This window comes from Sinocyclocheilus rhinocerous, unplaced genomic scaffold (assembly GCF_001515625.1).
Source record: "Sinocyclocheilus rhinocerous isolate Xijiao unplaced genomic scaffold, SAMN03320098_v1.1 scaffold4796, whole genome shotgun sequence".
Taxonomy (NCBI): Eukaryota; Metazoa; Chordata; class Actinopteri; order Cypriniformes; family Cyprinidae; genus Sinocyclocheilus; species Sinocyclocheilus rhinocerous.
In genome coordinates, this window is record NW_015649999.1 from 40,057 (window position 1) to 66,894 (window position 26,838).

General features: G+C 36.6%; 2 protein-coding genes across 2 annotated transcripts; both read left to right on the top strand.

The window, feature by feature from the left end:
• Positions 1-1,564: 1,564 nt before the first annotated feature.
• Positions 1,565-6,070, top strand: LOC107711124 (nuclear factor interleukin-3-regulated protein-like). The gene is made up of 2 exons (XM_016516072.1): positions 1,565-1,919; positions 3,746-6,070. The coding sequence occupies exon 2, from the start codon at positions 3,865-3,867 to the stop codon at positions 4,984-4,986; it is 1,122 nt and encodes a 373-aa protein (XP_016371558.1). The 5' UTR covers positions 1,565-1,919; positions 3,746-3,864; the 3' UTR covers positions 4,987-6,070.
• A 2,564-nt stretch (positions 6,071-8,634) lies between these two features.
• Positions 8,635-18,134, top strand: LOC107711126 (uncharacterized). The gene is made up of 2 exons (XM_016516074.1): positions 8,635-8,950; positions 13,919-18,134. Exon 2 carries the CDS (start codon positions 14,489-14,491, stop codon positions 16,142-16,144), a length of 1,656 nt encoding a protein of 551 aa, XP_016371560.1. The 5' UTR covers positions 8,635-8,950; positions 13,919-14,488; the 3' UTR covers positions 16,145-18,134.
• Positions 18,135-26,838: the final 8,704 nt, after the last annotated feature.

The following is a 26,838-nucleotide window of genomic DNA, read 5'->3' on the forward strand; positions in this document are numbered from 1 at the left end:
AAAAATCTCTCATCTGCCTCACGTAGTGTCAGTTGCTGCAGCAGATGGCCCAGAGCTGATCTGATCACTCTAATGCAGTGTAAAAACACTTGTGTGGCTTTCGCAGATCAAGAGCAGGAGGTTACACACTGCTTAGAAGACGAGGCCATGTTATAATCAGCGGGATTGTTTGTTTGTTTCAGCGAGACGAATATACTGCTGTTCCTCGTGGCATGCAACACAAACATGCATGCTGTCAGTTTTGCTTTCTCTCCAGTTTCTCAGTGCTATGAGAGCTGTTGTGTAAACACACACTGTCTGTCAGTGCAGATATTATGCCAGGGTCAATGAGATTTGCAAAAAAACAAATTTGAAAGACAAAGCACAAAAAATATTTAGGTGTATTGCCGATATTCTTGGCTACAGTAGCTATGTGATAATTGGACCTACATTTATTCTTTTAAAGGCACAGTTCACCCAAAAATGAAAATTCTCTCCACTTTTTCCAAACCTCTATGTCAATGGCTATACTGTCAACTGTTTGGTCATCAACATTTTTCAAAGCATCTTCTTTTGCATTCAACAGAAGAAATAAACTCAGAGGTTTGAAACAAATGAAGAGTGGGTAAATGATGACAGAATTTTCAGTTTGGGTGAAATATCACTTAAATGTAGAATTGTAGCCTGTATCCAATTTTTTGTCATGTTTTAGGTATTGGTTGTCTAACAAAAAACAACTGGCTTTTAAGGCAAATAGGACTTTAAGAACTCAATTTGACTAATTTTACATAGGTAAACAGTCTATATGTAAGAAAACAAGCAGATTATACTCTTCCCAGTATGAATACGTTGTATAATCACTAATAAAAGAATGTATATTATGAAACAGACCCTTATCCAATAAAGTCATCGCCTTTCATTGAATAATTTCACATATATCAGTCTTTGAATGGTGTACTGTAGTTGATGATGTGCCTCTGTAATTATCCATTAATACACTTTTATGGATTGATTATAATGAATGATTGAATTAGGCCTACTGCATTAGGAAAAAATATGACCAATGTTTTCTTTCTCATCATATACCTTTATAAATAGGCTACCTCTGATTATATGAGATGTGTTATAGTAACATATTTATAAATAAACATGCTATTTCTGCAATGGCTAAATTTCTGTGTGCTTTACAAACCAGAAGTTGTTTAAAAACGGGAATAGAACCATCATTAGATGGTAGCCTACATGATACAGGCCTAGTATGGCACTAAATGTGATTACCACATCAGTGTTTTCCATTGCATAATGTTATGTTAAAGCAGTTCACGCAGTTCTTGTCTTTACAAAGTAAAGTTTTTTTTTTTTTTTTTTATCAAAGCAATATTAAAATCTGAGTGTTTTATAGCTTGTTGTGGCATTTACTTCAGTGCTATCTTGAAAAAAAAAGGACAGCTGGTCCCCCGTCACTAGTCTAAATATAGTTCCTGTACATTTACTGAGGACAACAGTCGGTTTTCAGGACACACGAGGACAGTGGAGAGGGCGGGGGGAGATTGAGCAATATTACTTAATGCTTTCGAAAAGATTATTCTGAAAACTGTAACGAGGGAGAGATTAGAGAGAAGAGGAGGGTCCTGCGTGCGTACGGAGGGGGCGGTTCGTTCATGCACTCACACACATGAGGTTCAGACGGGGTGATGGAGCGTCCTCGACTGAACCTGATGGAGCAAAGACACAAATAGGGGCCGAGCGCGTTGAAGGCGCAACAGACAAGGAACGACTGAACGGAGCTAACAGTCCGTTTGACTTTAACCGGCGAAAAGCTAAACCGAACACCGTTCGTTTTCTTCTGGGAAAGAACCGGATTGACTGCGGAACGAAAGTCACTGTAAACGATTTGAACTGAAGACTTTCTGAACAGAATTACGCAACGATTTATAATGGTAATATGCTTTTTTATTTCTCTGTTAAAGTTTACCTTACATGTCTATTTGTGTATAAAAGTATAGTCTATATATCCGACAGGTGCAAGTTGTATGACTTGTGCTGAACTATTTTTAATAGGCCTATATGTAGATTATTAAGTCTTTATGTTTAATTTGGACAAACGGCAGCCTAGATGTTGGAATATTATCCCTGTTGGGAAATCCCTTGTTTTGGGACATGTATTAAAAGATGCATCACTACTGGTCCACATCTGACTTGGACCATCTAGACCAGCTAAAAACAACTATGTTCCAAAACAGCTACCAACTTCAAATAGATTTTTTTCAAGCAGGGATAAAATTCCGATAACGGGAAGGTAACAATATGCAATTTTTGCAATGCAGTCGGGATGCTTTCAATGGGATTGTTTAACTGAAAATAACTATTAGAATTTTTTTTTTAGTTAAATAGCCTACGTAAAACCAGTCATTGCGAAATGTTAACTTTTCCCAACTACCTATAGCCCATTTATTTTGCCGGATTATTATGTTTAATCCACTGATTTAGTTTTTGTTAATGCATTCTTTATTTTTGTATGAGGAAAGGTTCTTAACATGTAGCTTTCTGTATCTTATATAAAGCATTGTTTAAATCAGTAGACCTACTAATGCAACAGAACACAGTGTGTTGAGTAAGGCGGCATTCCATGATGAATGTGACTCACTGGGACAGGAAGAAGATAAGACTCACTCGCGCACAAGCTGTTCAGCAAATAGGTCACCGCGGGAATTCTTAGAGAAATCATTTCTGGTTTACATGAAGTAGCTCTTTACTGTTGTTAAAAAAAAACTAGTCTATGTGATGATATTCAAGTGATGTAGCCTATAGTATCTAACTCGGTACGTGAGAACGTTCATTTGTTGATGTCACATTGCGTAAGGTTGGTATATAACTGTACACTCGTTAACCCTGATATAATGCGGTGTAGCAAGAACGTACTTCATCACTACTGGTCAACATCTGACTTGGACCATCTAGACCAGCTAAAAACAACTATGTTCCAAAACAGCTACCAACTTCAAGTAGATTTTTTTCAAGCAGGGATAAAATTCCGATAACGGGAAGGTAACAATATGCAATTTTTGCAATGCAGTCGGGATGCTTTCAATGGGATTGTTTAACTGAAAATAACTATTAGAATTTTTTTTTTAGTTAAATAGCCTACGTAAAACCAGTCATTGCGAAATGTTAACTTTTCCCAACTACCTATAGCCCATTTATTTTGCCGGATTATTATGTTTAATCCACTGATTTAGTTTTTGTTAATGCATTCTTTATTTTTGTATGAGGAAAGGTTCTTAACATGTAGCTTTCTGTATCTTATATAAAGCATTGTTTAAATCAGTAGACCTACTAATGCAACAGAACACAGTGTGTTGAGTAAGGCGGCATTCCATGATGAATGTGACTCACTGGGACAGGAAGAAGATAAGACTCACTCGCGCACAAGCTGTTCAGCAAATAGGTCACCGCGGGAATTCTTAGAGAAATCATTTCTGGTTTACATGAAGTAGCTCTTTACTGTTGTTAAAAAAAAACTAGTCTATGTGATGATATTCAAGTGATGTAGCCTATAGTATCTAACTCGGTACGTGAGAACGTTCATTTGTTGATGTCACATTGCGTAAGGTTGGTATATAACTGTACACTCGTTAACCCTGATATAATGCGGTGTAGCAAGAACGTACTTTGCTTTGCCACTGGGAGGTAATGTTACATAACATTGTGTTGTAACTGAGTTTACGTAACTGACGGGATATCATTATGTTCTTTCTGCCACCAGGTGGAGCCACAGCTGCGTCACTAATATCTGATATTGACCTAAAAACCACATTCAAACACACAACACAGACCAACCACAACTTCTAACATTACACCTGAGAAAAAAACAACAACCTCAAGATGTATGAAGAGTCATCTCAGGAGATGAGGGTGTTAAATGTGACTGCTCCCAGTAGCACAGTGTCTTTCACCGATGAAGCTGTGTCCATCCTGACTTCAAGCAGTTTGCTTGCGCGCTCGCTACTGGGCCGAACATCGGCGCTTAAATGCAAAGACACCGCTTCATCCAACATCAGCTCTTTGAGGCGTAAGCGGGAGTTTATTCCTCACGAGAAGAAGGATGAGGGCTACTGGGACAAGCGCAAGAAAAACAACGAAGCCGCAAAGCGCTCTCGCGAAAAACGGCGCGTAAATGACATGGTGCTGGAAAACCGCGTGCTGGCGCTGCTCGAGGAGAACGCCAGGTTACGAGCCGAACTGCTTGCACTGAAATTTCGCTTTGGCCTCATTAAAGATCCGTCAAACGCTACCATACTTCCGCTCACAACAGGAACCTGCGTCCCACAACCTTCGGCGCCACATTACTACCTTCCACGTGGGGATGGCACTCACCAAGCTGGTCCAATGTTGACAAATCAGTCCCAAAGTGGACCGCAATCTGGGCGAAGTATCAGAGATGCCAGCAGTATGTCAGAAGACTCAGGTTTCTCCACACCTGGAGGGTCTAGTGTTGGAAGTCCCATCTTCTTTGAAGACAGACTAAGCGAGCATGGAAAGTTGTCTCCGCATCAAACAGATGAGCTGGGTTACGAGTCCCATCACTCCCCAACTGATGTTTTAGCAATGGGACATGTCCCCATGTCATCCAACCGGATGGAGCCGGTGGATGGTATGAAGAGTCTTCCGCACAAGCTGAGGTTCAAGTCTCCAGGCAGCGGCGAATGTGACAATCCTGGAGACCGACAAAGTCCTGTGCTGCCCGCGGTTGGCCCAAGAGTTCACAGCCTTTCGGGGACAACCGAAGGAGCAGGTTACTGGACACCGCAAGACGGAGAAGATGCCCGAAAAGTCATGCCACCACAGCAGCAGCAGTACAGGAATTACAGCCACAATGCGAAGCCAAACGAATCTCAATACCAAGCCGAGAACAGCATGCTCAAGTCTCAGCTCAGCTCTCTCAGCGAGGAAGTGGCCCAGCTCAAAAAGCTCTTCTCCGAGCAGTTGCTCACCAAAACAAATTAAGACTTTGTAAAGAGCGCACTGGAACACTGCAAATACTCACAGTCATGAACATCCATAGATTATGAATGGAAAGAACGCAGCATGTGCATCACTACCTCTTCACACTCAGTCATAACCAAACGGAACTTGCATATCCACCTTATTTTGCCATGTGGAAGTAAGCTATTGTCCGTGAACGTGCGAGATTTCCAGTTCATTAGAAAAAAATAAGAGTAAAGTGCAGTAAACAGTAAAACTATTTAAGATTATAATATTAACTAAAAATATAAGAATTACCAATTACCTTGCAATATCATGCAGCATAATGGACTGTTTTCATTCAGCTAAAATAACTGGAAGCAAATGACACTGGAAGCCTTACACGTTCAAGTTACAAATAGCTGTGCCCCACTCTTATGTTACAAATAAGGTGGATAATGACTTTTTTTTACCCCTTCCTTTAACTTACATTCAGGAACATTCAAGAGCATTCCAGCGGCATCGGGACACGTCAGCTACAACGCCTCACCTCAATTCGTTCAGTTGCTCCTTTTGCCTCAAACACTGTGATCTTGCTAAAAAAAAAAAAACGCCTCAGGCTCCTATAAAACAATGTCTGCACACAGACCTGTCGGTCACTGTAAATGTAAAATGAAACATAACATCCTCCGTTGTAAAGTCATTCCTCTATTATGTGCCAACACTACTTAAATACTTGGCATTAAGTGAGAGGAGATGCGCGGTGAGCCTGAACGTCTTCACACTGTAATATTCCTCCTGTGGTTTGACAGATTTATGAATAAAGTATAAGAAATTGCTTTTTGCAACATATATCCTGATTAAAGCCGAACAGGAAACACCAAGGGGGAAATAATGGAAATAATTTTGATTATTGTCATGAACCAGTAGCAACTCAGCACTGAAAGACTGCATCATATTTTTTTTTTCCATACAGATCACTGCCGTTGTCCTGACAAGGATATCTAAATTGAATTACACTTGTTACTTGCATTTTGATGGTTGAATTTTCTGTTGTCTTGTGAGTTCTTGTGTATTTGAACAGTAAATATACAATATGTTTGTGTGAATAAATATTTGAACTGTTTGTTTGCCTTTTATTATTAAACTAAAATTTAACTTGTGGAGCCTAATTTATCATCTAATATAAATTTTATATAGCTAATAATATTTAAAGTATGTTTAATTGTCTAGAGGGACAGACAACAGTGGTTTCACAACATGTTTTTTAAAACAAATTCTCTTGCATTAAAATGTGAGAACCATCTCTGAATTCCCAGAATCACTTAGGACAGTGTTTTGACTTGTACACAAGTGCAGTTCTCATGGACTATCACCTCTGCTTGGTATACATCAAGTTTTAACAGAAATATTCAAAGCCCTGGGGGCAATGACATCGTAGATGTCTCAATATACCAGCTCAAATGTTACGTTCATGAGAAAGCAGGTTTGAAATGAGAAACCACAAGCCAAGATCTTGAAAGATCGTTGGGTGTAAAAAAAAAAAAGCTGTCAAAATAATTAAGCATGGACAACAATTACAGAATTGATGTAGAAACCCTACAAAAATGCTAGCTAATTTAACAGTTACAGAGAAATTAAAAGTAACACTGAATTAAACATGAAATTCTGAAATAGAAAAAGCTGAAATCACATTTTCTTGTAAAATGCACTCAAAATCTTTTCAAAGTTGTGTACAGTGTACAATAAAGAATCCATTGCTCCCTTAAAAGTGCTATAAATCTTATTTATAACTACTATCTCCATGATGAGTTCAATATACTGTATATATTTTATAGGCCCATAACTCCTTAAATAATCCACAATTGTTCTTGCAACACTAGCACAATCCACAAGAGGTCAGCCAATCATTTTGCATTTCCATTCAGAGTATACGCACTCACACGCACCGCGTTAATAATATAAACCGAATTAAATGACACACAAAGATTTGCACGACAAAATCACCTGATTCAAGACCAAGTTTCACCTTGACATTTCCCCTGTACTTCCTTTATACCAAGAATAAACATCTGACACCAAATATAGGTTTCCTCAGTCCCATGAGAACTGAGCTCAGCTGAGACCAATTCTGGTGACGTAAGAGCATATAAATAGATGCAAGAGTCTATTTAAGGAGCTAATCTCTAAAACAAGACACAAAGCTTTTCCTGAGCTTCAGTGTTTACGTACAAGCTCTGTCACTTCCACACATTAATGATTCCCCGGGTAATTTCCCTCCCTGACATCCCTGCTCGACTGGTCCACTGACTGGCTGATCTTCATCACTCACGCATTCAAACGGAGGCGGGGCCTGACATAAGGCGGGTAGCGCGACGGTTGCCATGGAAACCTCTTCCAGACGATGCTGGGTGCGGTGGTATTGGGGCGTTGAAGGCGGGAAGGAGAAGGGGGGAGGGGACAGCGGGCCACATCAAAGTACAAGGTCATCTTCACAATAGCCTACTATTGTGTCTGTGACTTCAGTCAGTAAGGAAAGGGAGACATGTTGTTTTCTTTCTATTAAAAAAAACATATGAGGTGGCTTCAGATTGATGGAAAAATTAGGAAACATATTGCTAACACTTTCTTGCCAGTCCCTTTCTCCTATTAAGATCAGCAGATGGGGGATTCTCACAAAAGCTGTCAAGAAAGTGCTTAGGTCATATTACAAAAAAAATTTAAAAAAATAAAATAAAAGCTAGTTCATTTGTTTTATTTATTAAATAAATAAAATGTTAGGACCATCAAGGAAATGTTTAATATAATATTCCAATAATAATAATAATAATAGCAACAACAACAATAATAATAATAATAATACTATAGTAATAATAATAATAATTATTATTATTATTGTATTCTTATTACCATAATGTTACAAAATATCTGTACAGTACTATTTGCTGTATTCCAGGATTTTTTGTTGTGTTGAATTAAAAAATTAAAGCATTGATTTCTTGCTATATTATGATATTACGGTTATTTTAATAATCATTGAAAATAAATAGAAAATTAAATCCTGTATACAGTTTACTAAACATAGTAAAATGCAGATTATCAATACAAATATCAACAATGCAAAAGTAAAATGTCAATATTACAGTAACCCTGGGTAATTACCAGGGGTAAATGTGCTTTAATGTCTGAAAATAGTGATGCAAAGAATCTTAATGCTTTTCTAAATGGATTTATTTATTTATTTATTTTCCTTTGTTTACAAAATGGGGGTGAAAAATGACTCAGACAGTACTGTACAAATAATTTCTCCTTAAATATTGTCACTGGGATTCACTCAGACATTAAGCTAAATAAAAAATCAGCTGGCAAAAAACATTGGTTTAAATTGGGTCAAGGCCTTCACAAGGCACTTGTTTATGCTTGTATTTATTTAGTAACCACTTTTTAAAATATCTGGAGGGAAAAACCGCAACAACAACAAAAACTGTGGAGGAGAGTGTTATGCGCAATTACCGAATACATTTTCATAGATCTATAAGAGGTAAGTCACATGTAACCTTAATACCTATGTGTTCACCATGTCAGCCTTATTATGAATATGACCGTCCTACATCTGAGAGTAGGCCTGGCCGCCTGCCTGATCCCTCCCAGTTATTATGGCTTGCGGATGGGAGGGAGCTAGGGCTGGAGGTAGGTGGGGGCAAAAGAAAGAAACAAAACGTGACGAGGCACCCGAAGCGTCCTGTTATGCAACCGCTGACCTACTAACATACATTTCTAAACAGAAGCAGCTAGCGGCAGGATACTGGAGCGCCTCGCCAACACAATACAAGGAACCAGGGCAAAAACACACAGGCTGCGGAACCCATGCGTACTGGACACGGCGTGTAGTGTGTGTGTGCATCACTTCGCCTTTTATTCAAGTGACCGAGGCTGATACAAAGAGACTAATAATAGTCATCGGGCCACAGAAATATTTTGGATACAAGCACAAAAGCCACAAACGGTATGTTTGATTAATTGCTTACTACTTTTGGGTGCACGCTCACACAAACGTTGTATGCTCACAACTGCATTGGTGATGCTTGTGCTTCTGGCGTGATCTTGCGGAAATTTTAGGCGGTTATTAAAACGAGGTAACTGAAATTATTCCAAGTAGCTATGATATTTGAAATGCAACGGCTTCTGTTTACTCACAGATAAAGGTTTAGTTTATTTTTGTGTATTTACGCATGCTCATTACAGATTCGGATGTTGCTCAGTGTGCATGTTCGCAATGTTAAGGCGAGCCCGGGACCCCTCGCGACTGTTGACAGGACATTTAGCACTTGGTGCCCGTAAAATATTTTTGTTTCCATACACAATTCACCATGCACACAATTTTTCTGTATGCATATTTGATTGTTTGTTTACATTTAGTAGCTAATGATGCAATACTGCGCCATTTGAACATTAGTACATGAATATATGAATCGGAGTTACAGAAAGTTCAGTCGGGCGTAACACTTATCATTTTGATTAAAACACTAACATATTAGCTACATTATATCGCTGGAAATGTTTTGATATATGGTTGCTGTTTAATGTTTGCCAATGACCTTTTAATTCAAGTTTTCACAAAGTGTAAAATCCAATTGGGTTAGGAAGTTAATGCGGCGGTTTGGGAGGAAAAATCCCGGACACACTTCTCGCTGTCACGTGTAACTGTGCTCGGTAAAGGTTAACGCGGGTGTTTACGTTACAAGACTCAGACCTGTTAACTCTTTCCTGGTATACAGACACGAGCAAATATCGACTGGAAATCAAATGTAACTTTGTTGCATGTAAAATGCAATGCTTGCACAAGTAAAAGCTCGTTTACGTTATTGATATCCATCAATATTTTATCTTGGTAGGCTACACAGTGTGGGAATTATGCAGTAACATTTAGAGGGATTTTTTTCAGCCAGAAATCTGGCTATTTTAAGCTTGTCTCCCGAAACGCAAATAATTCTGAATGCAGCGATTAAATAATTTCAGTACTTAAGATACTGAAGGGAACTGTTGCTACCTTAGTATTCGGATGCGGGATGGCGACTATTTACCGCACTCTTAACTATTTTAGTTACTGTTGTATTAAGTGTTGAAACCTAATTATGGTGGACAGATCCCTCAGATGTGCATGCTATTTGTGTATATAATGATTATAGATGTCAATGCATTTTGCATTGTTATTCTCCTGAGCTTCCAGGCAGATGGTTGTAAACTGATTTATTGAGATCCTCATCTTTGATTACGTGTTTATACAGTGTAATTTACATGTGTAATCATTTTTTTTTTTAAGTTAGTTTTTTTTGTGGCCCTTATGACAGTGTAGTGTGCTAAGAATAATATAAGTATGTTTTAAATCATAAGATTTGGATTACAAATTTTAGGTTCAACAACGTGTATTAGGATATGTAGTATGCAAACATGCACTGTAGCATTCCACAGAAATAAGTCAAGCATGCATGCATGATATCAACCTAAAATTTGTGGATGTGAGATTTGCTTGACAACTTGCAGTTTTCATTTGACATCAGTCTTTCTGTGTTAAGAGTTACATAACGGTGAGAAATGAGAGGTCTAAAATAATAATAATAATAATAAATATGTGGAGTCTTTAAGGCATCAGGGGGCATCAGACGAACTGCTTCGTGTGCCAGCGCAGAATGTAGGTCATAAACCTGAAGAAAACACACCCTCTCGTCTGCCATAACAAAGAACAAAGATTCTGCCAGTTTACAACAAAATCTTGCATATTGGGACCTGCTTCAACAACAATGCCAAAAAAAAAACACACATTAGTAGTGCCAGCTCTCTGAGTGTTAAATTGTGGGGATGAATATTTCAGATTGTTAACAGATAACAAAAACACTTTTGTTAAGTGCAATGTCATTGTTGGTTTACAGTGTTGATTGTGACTAAGTTTATTGTACCCTTTAAGCAATACACATTCATTCAGTTTGTGGATTTCTTAAGATTTCTCATAGTGAAAGAGAAAGGAAGATAGGGAGGAGATGTGTCGTTATTGTGCCGATGTGGCTAACAGGGAGAGGCGAATTACCATTTAGTTTTGTGGGGCAAGAGAGCACATGTGACTGGCGAAACACATGGACTTGGTCAAAGCATTTATTTTTTTCAATAGATGATGATATGAGTGTGTTTATAGAAAGAGTTGGCCTGGAACTCCTGCTTGTCCAAGGCCTGCCCTCCTCCTACTGGAGGAGATAAACCCAGGCGTGGAATCCACAGGAGAAAAAAAATGAGCTCCTACCCCACGTGCCGAATATTACATTCTGCCCCAGGGTCAATTACATGGCCACAATGAAATCCGCCTTCTCCCATTATTTCCATTACTAAAACGGCTGTAAAGCAAAACATGAAACATTTGAGCTGAATTATAGTTTCCAGGCCTCGCCCAAGTAAAGACTACAGTGGGACAGACATGCTATTTCTTCCCCGATGAAACCTCACATGCACAAATATATATAAATATTATAAAATGAAGAGATTGAATGAAAGAGACACTGTATTTACATTTATAATAATTAGAATTTTATTCTAGTCATTTCAAGAATAAGAATTTTAAAACTACTTCAAAAGTATACATAACACAGTAAAGGTGCTCTACTCATTTGAAGTTGATAATAATGATTGGCATTTGTGAATAATCTGAAATGATTCATTGAGAAAATAAGTGATTGATTCAGTCAATGAATCAGATGGTTTGATGGAATTCCTAAAAATAACTAAATCAAGCATTTTTCTCACAAATTTGACAGTATACCCTAGCATAACACTAAGTACTATGCCAGTATTAATAATTTTGTTTAAATTTGATTCAGTTTTCTCAGATAATTGGGAAATTGGTGCTGATCTTTGATGTGGCTTTTTTGTTTTTTTTGTTAGGGTGTCTTGGAAAGCGCTTTGTGTAGCTGGCATTCAGAAAAATGTCTGCAAAATCTTTTCCCTGCATTTTTTAAAAATCTTTCTTCATTCCGTTTATCCTCAATCTATCCCTCACCTCTCTATTTTTAGCAAACACTTTAATTCCCTTGCCCTTTCTGCCTCTATCTCTCGTGATGCCTGTTTCACTCCTGACCTATATTTGAGCACAAGAGAAAAAAGTTTTTTTCTTGCTAGCTGCCCAGTTTCTAGGTCAGTGGGTCATTCAGGGAGACTCTTTAGTTTTGTGCCTCACTTAAATGTCTATTTGTTCATGAAACTCCCTGTTTACCTGTTTAACATTATTTACATTCAATAAAGATTGCACTTATTCCATTCATAGCATCAACTAATTAAGGGAGGAAAATTACTCTTTTGGCCCTGTGCATTACCAGACTAAACCAGAAAGTGTTGATTGAAGCCATCAGAAGAGGCTTAAGCTGTCTGTAGTTACGTAATGTTGCCTCAGATGTCTGGGATGAGAAGAACATAACACATAAAAAGGGCAGCCAGATCATGGGATTACACTGCGTTCTTCTGCCTAATTTCTGATGCAGATGTCATACTTAATGCTACAGAGTCATGGTGCTGTTTTAGATATGCAAGTATAGTCTTAACTAAGAGTCTCTTGTACTGTTGCTTCTCCTAATAAATATAGCATCGCTTTTACTCTCAGTGTAAACTAAAATTTGTGATAGTTCACTTTATATTTATTCTTTTATTGCTAGAGAACAAATATTAGGAATATTAGAGAGTATCAAAGTAGAATTATGGATTAAGACTAGATATTTTCAGTCAAATGTGTTTTTTAAGTTTGTAGAGAAAAAAAAGGAAATCAGGCACCTTTAGCTGAACAACATCGTGACATTGAAATAGGGAGTTGGTGCTCAGTTTAGGTCATGATCGGATCACAGCAATGTGGAATTGCCCACTGGCTGCTGAGTTAATCATCACTGGCGACTCTGCTTTTCCATTAGTGCTCACTTTAGATGGCTGAAACAGTTACCACCCCTGGATCTGAACTCATGTTGATGGAATGTTCCCCTTTTTCCAGATATGCTTGACCTATATTGCAAAGCTCTCAATCCGCAGATCATAAAACCTGGCTTGCCTTTTGCCTGACCTCGGTTTATCTGCCATTATAGTAATTATTGTTATGAGGTTTTCTTGGCTTCTCCTCATTTTTCATCTAAAGCATGCTTCTTTCGAAAGTTCTCCTTGAAAGCCTTTTAGTGAGTAGTCATTAAAAAATGAAGTGTTAATGTTTTTAAATTCAGTTCCTGGGCCCCACTGCATATTGGGGCACCAGAGTGTTTGGACTGTGCAGCCAAGAGTAGATGTGTTGTAACATTTGATGTTAATGTTTCAAAAGCAGAAACCTCTTGCACTGGTTCCCTCAGAGCAGATGATGTAATACAGGATAAGGTTTCAAAATGTTAAAACAAATCATGTGTTCATTGCTAATGTTTACCATATGTGTAGTCCTGTTTACAGAACAGTCTTGACTGAATTCTGTACAAAGGGTGATGTTTAACTTGTGTCAGAATGAGGAAACAAATTTTAGGTAATTTTTGTTTAGCTGTAGATCCTTAGTGACAAAAAAAAAAAGTGCAGCTTGGGTAATCACTGATAGCGTTCCTAACCTCTCTTTCTCTTTGCATCATGAGAGTCCAGTGTCTAGCCAGAGAGTAAAGGTCAAGGGTCACAGACAGACAAATCAATATCAGGGTTAGCAGGTCAGGCGGTGGTTGCCAGGCAACAGAAAACATTCTGTGGTTGTCAGGGTTGAGAAGATGAAGCAAGAGGATATGACAAAGACACGGCTGAACATTCCACTTCTAAATCTTCTGATTACCCAGCCACTCAGAGAAGCATGGAGAGTTTCATTAAAAATGAAAAAGCACAACAAATTAAAAGATTTCTTTGAAGTGGCTAAAGGCAAACTGTGAATTGCTTTAGCTTTCGAGGATTAACAAATCTGTCTTTCTTTTCTCTTTTATGTTTGCAGCCTTTCATCGAACAGCCAGCTGGAGGCTTTGGGCGCAGCAGCACCCCTCCCCAAGAGGCCGACAAGCTGGGGCAGACCGAGTGACCTATATCCTCCAACACGCCCAAGGCACTGGGACACATCTCTGTCGGCTTGATAGAGCCGTTACATAAAAGAATAAAAGTGAAAACAAAGAAAAGGGGGTCAGAATTCTTTAAGCAAATTTGGTCACATTTCCTGTACTTCAGGACTTTATTGACCCTCTTTTATTCCCCTGTTTGGCTTTGAAAGACATTGTGTGCAAGACAGCCAGAAGAGTTTTTTTGGGTTTGTTAATTGCAGGAGACTCATAAAGAGGTGCACCTGTTCTTACTCTTCTTAGCCAAGCTGGACACTTGATCATCAAGGGATATTTGCTTGAGCTTCACATCAACAAAATCAATGAGGTTCAGTTTTCCAGGGACTAAAATACCTCATAAAGTCTTTGATTTTCCAGCTACTTTCCCCCTTTACCCCATCCTTGTTTCTACATTTATTTCCATTTTACCAGTGGTGAAGCAGAAGTTCCAAACTGGTTCCCATTGAGGAACAATGGAAAGTTTGAGCTTAGAAATTTCAACAAATTCGAGTGCCGGCAAAACCTTAAAGAACACAGAAAGCTTTCTGGACTACAGTGATCTCCTCCATTCACCTCAAAGCAACATTCGTCAGAGCCACCATCTCAAACCAAAGCCAAATATGAGCTGTCGACGCAAGCGTGAGTTCATCTCAGATGACAATAAGGATGCATCCTACTGGGAAAAGCGACGCAAGAACAACGAGGCTGCCAAGCGTTCCCGGGAGAAACGGCGCTATAATGACATCATCCTAGAGAACAGAGTTATGGTGCTGAACGATGAAAATGTACGTCTGAAAACTGAGCTTTTACAACTTAAGCTCAGGTTTGGTATGATAAGTACAGCCTCCTACATGGAAAAGAGTCAGCAGATTGGTGGAGCAGGCAATGGAAGTCCTGGGGGAAACTCCACATCCTCCTCTACCACAAGTCGTTTCTACCCTAATGGTTACTCAAGTGTTTCTCAGATGATGATAAACTCTGATTCTTCTGAAACGGACCAGTCTGTTCGAGGAGACAGGCATGTGAAAATGGCAAAATACTCCCCACGAGGTTCCCTCTCCGATATGTCCGATGGCTCCTCTCGGGACAGCCCAGAGCCACTTGTGTATGACATCAAGCAGGAGGGGATGGGTCTAGATATGGACATTGTCAACAGCACTACCACACAGATCATGCTAAACATTCATTCTAGGTTGCCTGCAGTACTTCACCAGCACACTTTTGAGCCAGGTTATTCAGCCAACCAACAGAAGCAACGACACCAAGAGACCATTGCAAGTCCAGTTGCTCCACAATCCGCTCAAAGAAGTGTTATCCTATACCGTTCAAGCAGTGCCTCGTATCCTGTGGAAACTCAGGAAATTATTCCTAAAGAACAGCAAAACCTTACACAGTCTACTGAGGGACCAACCGGAAGTCCCATAAGCTTGGCAGAGGTGTCTAAACGGCTAGAGAGAAAGACTTTGGACTCTCCTCCTTACGAGTACCCAGATTGGGAAGCAGCCGAAAGGCAAGCTTACATTGCTCAACGACAGACCCCCAGGGTTGATGCTGCTGCCCCAGATCTTCTAATGAGACCAGAGGAAGGAGATGAAACACAGATGTACCAGTGTTCTAATGGAACCTTAGAGAATGACGAGCCACCAGTGCTGGCCTACGAAGGAGGCTTGAGACAAGAAGAGTACTACGAGAGTCACTCTGGAAAGGACACTTCCTCAAGTGACGGGGATCCCCGCAGCTCTGATAAAGAGGGCTCCACCGATGATGAGTCTCCCTCTTCTTCTTGCTCTGATACAGGGAGCAACCATCCTTACATATTCATGACCCAGAGCTCCTTCTCACCAAGCCAATGCAAAGACGGCCAAGCGGAAATCAAAGGCACTGCCCTACCCCACAAATTGAGACTCAAACACAGAGCTCAGAGCGATGGGAGAGCATCGTCTCAAGACTCGCCGACGACGCCACCTGCTAACTTCCAGCCATTACCTCAGCATCCTTACCTGGCCTTGTCTCAATCTGGCGGCCAGTCAAGTCCAGGGTTTCACAAGCAGGCCACCTCGACTGGAAACATCGAATGTGGGAAGAAGGAATCCAGTATGCGTAATGGTCATAACAAGAGACATGACTGAACGGGAAACTGTGGGACTCACTTGGGTCTTGATATAAAGCCCCGAGAGACTTTTTATAAACCCATCTTGAGGTCCTACCTTGATCTTGTACCCTTCACCCCATTCCCTGTTCAAATGCCTAGGGATAAGAGAAGTGGACATTGTCAGGACTGCTGCATTGTACCATAATGTATATACTTACCGTTTGTTGGTTTGGTTTGTTTGTTTGTTTGACGTCCTCTTAACGTTACAGCAGCACTTACAACAGAATGAAATAGGATGACATGCTATTGATCGCACTTACCTGTAGTTCCCATGCTGCAGCAAGATGTCAAAGTGTGTCATTCAATTCAAAAGCAATACCTACCATATGTGAGGCATTGTAACGGATTCATATTTGTAAATAGGCAACTTCAAGTGCCCCTATCTTAGTTTTTGGCCACACCTTAACAACAGGACATTTGCAGGTGGCTGTGCACCATTTTTAAACATACCAAACACCAGAAGATTAAGGGAACTTTTCCCTTGACCAAAGAAACATGGCTTTAAGTTCATACCTCTCTCTGCTCCCTAACTCTGTCTGCTTTTCTAACTAGTGCTCCCCATCATTTCCCCACATTAAACAGCCTAGCTACCACTCCTCCTTGACCAGGCACTTGGTTTGTATGTATAAAATGTGATATAAATATTATATATTAATATATTTTAAGAAGAAAACAAAAAGATTACATGAAAAAATAGCAAGTTCAGTGACTAATGAATTTGTCCTTGTCAAAAATACTGTACAATATCAGTGTGTTTGCTGTTTGAGATGCCACTTGATATAAACTCCTTTTTTTTTTTTTACAATTAAATATTTTTTTTAGAAACTCTCCTTTTATAGGAAAATTACAAAATGCCCCAAAGCCTTTACAGATACATTAGCGGGTTGATGTAAGCTTTATGTCATAGATACTAAAATGTGTTTTCATTGCAGTTATAACTCATTGTCTGGTCTTGAAACATTACTTGGTGTTTAACGTAAAAAAATGTATTTTCCATATAATGTTTAAAACCTTAAACCTATCCTAAAAGTACATATCTAGCTTCCCTTTTATGTAGCCTCCTCCATGTTTATAGTTTTCCTTATACCCCAACTGATGTAAAAACATTGATTTGCTTCATCATAACCTGTTACAGAGAGAACTGTCTATAGGCTTAATGCAGAATGACTTTCTCTTCCTGTCTGGTTATGAATGTGAAAGGAATGTTTTGCTCTTATTAGCATGGGGTTTACAGGAAACCACCCACCCTGCTTACATCAGTATAAATGGATGATTACTAGCATAGTGTCTTTGACCGCTTGCCCTTGAGGCCCCTAGTTAAGCGATTCAGCTGGCTGATACTGCAGTTTTTTCAGTCTTTAACTGGTTGGCTGACTCCTCGCTAGTTAACCGCTACCCTGCATATGTTTCCCTGCCAAAAATGAGGTTTAATTAAAGTGGTTGAGCTTTTTTTCCACTTTTAAAAGAATGCATGTACATTTTTCAGGTGTAGCTCAATTTAGTCACAACCCCCCTTTTGTATTGTTCCAAAATAAGTCTACATGTCACGTTAACTTATGGCACTTGTGTATAAATGTAAAATATTTTTTACTCACAACACTGTATTGTGCTTTTTAAATGAACTGTTTTGGGGGCCAAGTGTTGTCCTGTTTATCACTAGCTGTGTCTTTACTTCCTGTTTGCTGTGATTTCGTAATTGCTCACCACAATGTCACCTATCCCCCTTAGTCCTTTCAGTGTGTTTCAAACTGAGTGATGTTTGATGTTTTTATTTTCGTATGGTTTTATCAAAATGAACATGGAAAAAAAAAGCGAACAAGGCTTGTGTGGTGTTACTGAGTAGACCGTGGCACTGCTGTTCTGTTGCTCTGTTTTGAAATGCATATTGTAAATAACACTAATATTCAGTGCTAGGGTTGGGTGCATTTCAAAAATTCAACAAAAAAATAAAAAAAGTTGTTGCATTATTCATGTGTTTGTCCTTTCTTAATACTTTATCCACCTATGTAATTATATACTGCAGTTGTGTAATTAGATTTCGCAACATGCAATTACAGCCTTATTCAATCAAATTTATTGACATCAGATTACATAACTGTGAATATTTCAGTATGTTTAAAGAAGTTTTGACTGCTGTGTAAAAAGAATTTCACTCAAGCTGAAAGAGATTAGTGAACAAAGGCAAGAATAAACAGCCTATATCGTCTGTTTTAATCTGGTTTAACATTGCGAAAGGGCAGAAGTGTTGAATGTCTTGTTCTGGCCTATCATGAGATACTGACACACTGACACACATCAGTCTAGCTTTACCACAGGCTTACTTTACTTATGTAACACTGACCTAGTTACTCGGTGTGCTGCTTAAACAAGTAACATGCTACGCATTCGTGTTGCTCAGTGAACTGATATGAACAACTTACACACTGAAAGTCACTCATAATGTGGTACACAATGTGCGTATTTGAGAATAGCGCTGCATAAACATAAACACAAGCTATGTAGTCAAACAGGATACAATCTGTTTCTTTCTCTTTGTGATTGTATCTACCAGAATACAGATTAAACCCTTATTTCTATAGTTCCTTCATGTTCTCATTGTAGAGATATGCATGTATGGAACGGCCTGTCCTGCTGATGAGGACATGCACAGGTCAGCAGATCTTTCAGGTGTTTTTAGTTTTAATGCCACACAAGTAGGCCAAAACCAAATCCATGGTGAGTTTAAAGTCTAGACATCCCAAGAACAAAATATTCACACTTGTATGCAGATCTATTAAGAGTATGTTGAGCTCATTTTCAAGTTCTAAAGGGTTTACTTCGCTCTCCAGTAAGGATAGCCTGAGGTACATAATAATTTCAGATCATTTTGGGTCAGCTGCACTTGCCCTTTCACACCAGTGCTGTATTGCACTATACATCATGTTTGTTAATCACTTACAATGGCTTGAAAACTTAAACATGTGGTTTTCTATTCTTACATACATACGTACATGCATACACACAAGCAAATAAATAAATACATCTAAACACAAAGTACAAAATATGTTGAAATGTAAATTTTAAATGTATTAAATATATTTGTGATAATTTCTTAAACTACTAATATATATTTTATTTATATATATGTGTGTGTGTTTGTGTGAAATATATCTATTTGCATCTACATCTATCTATCCATCTATCTGTTTAAATATCTATCTCTTTATATATCTATATCTATAGAACAACGAAAAAAATCTTATTGTTGAGTCCTGGTTTAGTTTAGCTGAATGAAACAAACATACAATGCCTGCAGTATTGTATCGAACAGGTCTCGTCGACTTGTGTTGTTTGAATCCATTGTCCTTGAATAAAACCGAAGCACTTGTTCTGATTACATTCAGATTACATTTCAACGAGGAGGATGTTACACAATCTGTGTGTGAGGACACAGAAGCAGACAGACAGGTCCCGAACACAGAGCTGACATAAGAGTCTATTCAAAATGAGTGGGACAGAATAAGGGATTGTGCTGAGGGGATTTAGATCTCTCCTGTGACACCAGACTGTCTGATCGGAAACACCCTGACCTGGTCGACACTACAAACTGGCGACGCGACACAACAGAACTAGAGCACTCTGTCTATAGAGCAGAGCCTGTCTATAGCAGAGATTCAATGCACAATCTATAGCCAAATAGAACGGCAAGACTATGGAACACATTGATATTATATAGTGATTTTCCGAGGGAAAAATAGATCTGGAATGATGTCATTTATATATATATATATATATATATATATATAATTAATGTTTTTACACATACATTAAAGGTTCCAAAGTTCAGGGTCTGTCAGATTTTTAAAAGTTTTTGTATGAAGTCTCTTCTGCTCACTAAGGCTGCATTTATTTAATCAAAAATACAGAAAAAATAGAAATATTGTGAAATATTATTAATAGTTAAAATAACGGTTTTCCGTTTTAATATATTTTAAAATGTAATTTATTCCTTTGATTCAAAGCTGAATTTTCAGCATCATTACTCCAGTCTTCAGTGTCACATGATCCTTCAGAAATCATTTTAATATTCTGATTTGCTGCTCAGGAAACATTTATTGTTATTATTAATGTTGAAAACAGTTGTGCCTCTTAAGTTTTTCTCAGGATTCTTTGACGAATTAAAAAGTTCAGAAGAAAAACTTTTTTTTTTAAATACAGTAGTCAACATTTAAAGTGGATCAAAAAAGTTAATCAAAGTTGTCCTAAGACAAGAATGCATTTTGGTTTTAGGACAACTTTAATGAAACTTTGATGGTTTTGATCCACTTCAAATGTTTACTACTGTAAACATATTTTGTAAAATTATCTGTCATTCTTGATCAAGTGAAGGCATCCTTACTGTATTTAATTATTTATTTAAACACACACACATAGATAGATAGATAGATAGATAGATAGATCACATTGTATTGGGTTTTTTATATAAAGGTTAAACAAAATATATTTGTCACAAAATTATATTTAGCATATATGCAGTATATATTGTAAAATGGGTTATAAAAATTTAGTGATTTAGATGAAAACCAACCCCCGAATTGTAGCTATAAACTATTTTTAAAACACAGGCAAATTATTTGTTGCTTCATAAAAGATTATATTGCAGTGAATCATGTTGATAAATATTGTTGATAAATATTAACCCAATTTATTGACCCATATTAACCCAACTGGTTAATACTGGCAATGAAAGAAATACGTGCCACTAAAGCGTGCTGAGAGAAATAGGCCAATGCAACCAATGCCAGCAGCCTCATAACTACATGAACACTATTAATAATCACCTCTATTTTTGAAGCCAGTGTCGTAACCTGTTTTGTGAGCTTTGAAACGCCAGTGCAATGGCTGCTGCAGTGTCGGAGGAAAGGTGGGACAGCGGTAGATCTAGTGATCCCCAAACAACAGCAGTCCCAACAGTAGTATACAGTCCTATGGATTCGGCTTTCCCTTTGTCCCCTTTTTGTGACTGGAGCACATGGAGGCTTGCATAAACAGGTCAGTTGAAAAGTAGGTCAGTGTGAAGGGAGGGAGGAATGAGAGAGAGATGGTGATAGACATAGAAGTGAAAGTATTGGGAGAAAAACAGAAAAGAAAGAGCGAGAGGCCTGTCCTGTAGAGGAAAGCTCAGGGAAAACAGGCTTCTCAGGTTACCTGGCTTATTTCGAACAGCCGAGAGCGCTGGGTCAACAGATCAGGCCACTGCTGCATGTGTTTGTGCCATTGCACAACGGAAATATTGTGCATTGGGATTTTGGCCCACTGCAGGCTTTCCTTCACATGGACAGGTCTGCAGAAACACCATCTGCCCTCTGCAATCACAGTCAACAAAGCCAACATTTAAATAAAACAGTTTTTTAATTAATAATGCAAGTTGCATACTTATTCGCACAGAAAGATTGGTCTGCTGAATCTGCCATTTAAAAAAATTATAAACACCTTTAAGTGCTGTAGATCTAGACTCAACTATTTAGCTGCATTTTTTCAACTCTACGGTGTATTATTTTATTTAATTTTTTTGTAAGTTGTAGCTAAAAAAATGTAGCTTGATTTACTAGCAAGTACCATTTTATTTTTTCTACTTCAAAATGTCACTTAATTCAACATGTTCCCTGAAAAAAAAAATTCACTCAGAAATAGATGGTGAATTTCATAAATAATTACACATAAATTAGTGCCGTCAAACGATTAATCTTGGTTAATCGCATCCAAAATAAAAGTTTTTGTTCACACAATACATGATGAGTGTGTTGTTTGTATATTTATTATATATATAAATATATATATAGAACACACGCATGTATATATTTAAGAAAAATATGTTATCTTTATATATTGAATATATTTAAATAAAATATAAATTATATGAATATATATATATATATATATATGTGTGTGTGTGTGTGTGTGTATATATATATATATATATACACACACACACATATAAATACATATAAATATTTTCAATATATATACTGTATGTGTTTGTATTTATACATAATATATATACACAGTACACACACATTTGTGAACAAAACATATTTTGGATGCGATTAATTGCGATTAATCGTTTGACAGCACTAAAATAAATGGCAAGAAATGGAAACAATGAATAAAATGTTGGAAGTAGAAAGACTGAAATAGTATTGTCTTGTAAAATGTACATTAAGTAATCTTTATTTATGACTTCCAAAAAATATTTTACAGTGTACTTGCCATTTCTTTGTAATGATTTCTGATTGAATATCGCTTCAAAGTAAATCCTTAGCCAATTTATTTTTCAGTGTACACCAAATTGAACAATACTGCACATAATTGATACTTTAAAATAAGTTAGACTATTTATTTAGTCATCTAATAATGCATATTGAAATATATTGTCACTCAAACAGTAGAGCATTGCGCTAGGCACACAAAAGTCACTGGTTCGACGGATAGCAAGAACAGATAAGACGTGCATCTTGAATCCAATGCAAGTCACTCTGGATAAAAGCATCTGTCAAATGCATATGTAAAGGTATATTCATTAAAATGTTAGGCTTAAATGTTTGCATGTGGTTTGCATTTGGTTAACGGTTATTTATGTGTGAAAATGCAAAGGTTTTTGCACAATGCATGTTAACAACTTTCTCCACTCAACAAATAAATGTAGTAATTGTATTATGGTATTTTGACATATATACTGTGGTACAGATTGACTGGTAATATTGATGTTAATATCCATATTTACATTGATGCACATCCATGGTGTTTACCTGGCATTTCAATGCATCTGTTTATTTTTCGAAGGTGTAAAACAGACTATTGGAGTATATTTTACACAAAATATTTGTACTTTACCATTTCACATTTAATTTAATGTTACTTGCTGTTTCTTTGTAATTATTTGTGAATTTTGTACGCAATTATTTATTTTTTAGTGCATGTAAGTGTCCAGAATTAAAATGGTAGTACTCCAGTACTTTATGTTCCTGGCCAATATGTTTTCGAAACCCTTCAAAGTAACTAGGACAAAAATGTAGTTATGTAACTAGAACAAAAAAGCAGAAAACAAAAGCGTTTCAGCTGCAGTGTCCTCCACCCACACAGACAAACACACTCGTGCCATCATGAACACACACGCCTCACCTGTTTGACTGTTGACCTGATGGTTTTACTCCACAAACCAAAATCATATTTTGCAATGCCTGTCACTAACAACTGCTGATCATTAATCATTATGTTTAATCATTAGTGCAGGATATGCCTTGAACGTGTGTCACAGAGACCAAAGGGTCAAGGTTTGTTTGGATTTCATGGCCCAGTTTTATCTGTTGACATTTAGAAGCATCTATGTATTTTGAAGAAACAATATTTTATTTATATCCCAATAATATAATATATATTTTTATTTTCACTAATATTACAAAACTAAAATATAACATACTGAAAAATAAAAAGTAATGTATATATTAATACATTTCCATATATGGTATAGTAGTAATTATATTTGTCCAATATTCTCAATATATGCATAGATATTGTATGGTTATACATAATGTGTATACACACAAACACAATTATATGAATATATATCACAGTATATATTTTCCTCATAATTGTGTACATGTATTACACATACATGTTCCCATAATAAAGTTAATATATGTAGTACATATGTTCAAGTATAGTTATACACATTGCCATATTTTATCACATGCACATTTATCATGCTGAATTTAAAATTAACTTACATACATATCATATAGGTAGATATATTGTTACATTTTTCAGTATTATTTAATATGTTGTAATATAAACACAATATATAGTTCATATATATATATATATATATATATATATATATAATAATTTAATATATTGATCGTCAATATATAAGATATTTTCTTTGTCCGGTACTTTTTGCGCAGCTCTTAAAAGCATGAAACATACATATTTTTCTCTGATATCAAACTTTTGCATGTTATTTGGTCTTATAACATGGAAAAACAGGTATGTTGCAGATGGATTTATGTAATATTAATTATAGCTTTAGTGAGGTAAAACAGAAACTGGTTAAGCTGGTTATACTGATCCTGTTCTAGATTTGTCATATTAAATACAGACATTTCACTGTCAGTTTCCAAGCACAATGCACATCGAAATAACCTGCCTCTGCCTGGAAACTGGGCTATAAATACTAATAACAGTTTCTTCCATTATGCAAGTATTGGTACATTAATAAAAAGAGAATATAAAAAAGAAAGACGGTAGTGTGGCTGAGAGAATGAGATTGAGAGAGAAGGAGGTTAATATGAGAGAGGAAAGAGCTTTATGTGTTTGGATGTCATTCAAAACAAAAACATGGACTATATCTCCTTCCTGCTCGATTTCCTTCCTGAAGCCCAAAACACTCCCCACCTTCTGTTTTTCACCGTCCCTGCTGACCCATAATCCTCTGCGATGTGTGGCCATGTACGCCACTCTGACATTTATGTATGGATATATCTATTTAGAAGAAAGAAAATACAAGAAAATACAAATTCAGTTTTTCTACTTCAAAATGTAATATTTAATTCAGTCTCTGACTTGCTGTTCCTTTATTTGGTTGTTAAATTTAATAGTAATTGAAAATTGTTACACTATTTTTTTTCCTGTGCAATATCACCAGGTACCAGATTGTACAATATATAATATAATATAATATAATATAATATAATATAATATAATATAATATAATATAATATAATATAATATAATATAATATAATATAATATAATATAATATAATATAATATAATATAATATAATATAATATAATATAATATATGTAGTCCTTTTTCTATTTTATTTTTGTTTGCATAATAGTATAATGTTCATTATTTGCATGTGAATGAAAGCGCATGTGTACAGTTACTGTTTATTACAGAAAAAATGGTATTACATTTAAATCATTTTTAATAATTTCTGTTAAATTGTTTAATGCTTGTGTGAAAAAAGGTTGATTTTTTTTTTACAATGTTTTGATAGTTAACTTATTTTAAAACATTATCTAAAATGTTATGAAAAATCAAATTGTTAATAATGTCAATATTTTTTCTAATCACCAACTTAGAAAATTCAATTTATATGAAATTGTCACTGTTTCAACTGTAATAGGTTTCCTCTTTCATGTCAATCTTTAATTGCATAATGTAAATGTAAAGCATGACTGAACATGCACTTGAAAGTTACATTAAATATGCCTCAGCTAATGAATAAAACCCTTGCTGTTATTCCCAGTAAGCATTTTTATGGTTCTGGCTAAGTTTATTTACTGTAGTAAGTCAATATGCATCACATGTGAGCAGCTCAGTCAGAGTTTTCAGCAATGCAGTGTGTGATTGTCTGTGTTTATATATGCATTCGGTCTCATAAGGGAGCAGAGACCAGCTTTTCAATAGTCTAACTGGCTCTGTGCCCACGTGAGTCTGCGTTCACCGTAGAAATATCACTCCAGCTGTTGTTTTTGTTTTCATTTTCCTATTTGTATCCTGAATTTAGGTCAGATGGCACATGTGAGGCAGGGGAAGCGTTGATGCCGGACGGAGAGCTTAATGACTTGTGTTTATCTGTGCCTTTATAACTTGACACTCTGTTGTACAAGTCTGACTAACATTGTAGTATTACAGATTTGAGCGGCACATGCAGACTGACCCGTAAACGGCAGCGTTCTGTGTGAATGAGGAAACGTACATGTTACACACGTTACACAGAACAACAGCTGGTAAAGGAACATTCCTGCTTAAGCAGGACAGAGACAGACAGACAGCATTCCTGCTTAATGAAAATAACAGAAAAAGAAAAACACAGCTTCAGTTTTAAAATATTTGCAACACTATAGCACAAAACTTATTTAAATTATATTTGTAATAAAATAATTATAAAATATATAACTATAATATATAATATAATTATATATTATATGTAAAATATATTTACAATTTTTTACCAAAATTACATTACATTAACTTACATTATAAAAATATATAAATATATATTCAGGACATTTATTTTATAAATCAAGTCAAGTCACCTTTATTTATACAGCACTCTATACAATACTGATTGTGTCAAAGCAGCTTTACAGTGTCTACAGGAAAATAATTTGTATAAAATATTAATTTTTTTAATAAAAACTGCATATTAAATTATTAAAATGTCCTTGTATATTTCTTGTTTCTTGTATAGCCCATGTCATGTTAATTTTGGCATAATACTGGGTTTGAGCCGTATATGGTTGTATTAGAAAAATTCATGTTTGATTTTAAGGACATTTTTGTTCATTTTGACAATTTCTGTCTTGGGAACTTGATTTGAAATTGGGTTCTGAAGCAAAACCGTTTGCATTTAAATTTACCGTAAATCTTTATTAGGAATTATGTATTTGTGTGTGTGTGTGTGTACCTACTTAACCATATTTTGGGGACAAATTTGTACCCAAAAGTGAGTTAAACCTGACAAAATCTCCAAAAACCTCCCTTTGGGGACGTCCTCATTTGTAAAACTGGTATAAAAATAAAGTAAACAAAGTTTTTTTTTAAATTGTAAAAATGCAGAAACTTTCCTGTAAGGGGTAGGTTTAGGTGTAGGGCAATAGCACATACAGTTTGTACAGTAT

Coding starts and splice junctions, on each gene's coding strand:
- LOC107711124 (XM_016516072.1), top strand. CDS start 3,865: ATGTATGAAGAGTCATCTCAGGAGATGAGGGTGTTAAATGTGACTGCT.
- LOC107711126 (XM_016516074.1), top strand. CDS start 14,489: ATGGAAAGTTTGAGCTTAGAAATTTCAACAAATTCGAGTGCCGGCAAA.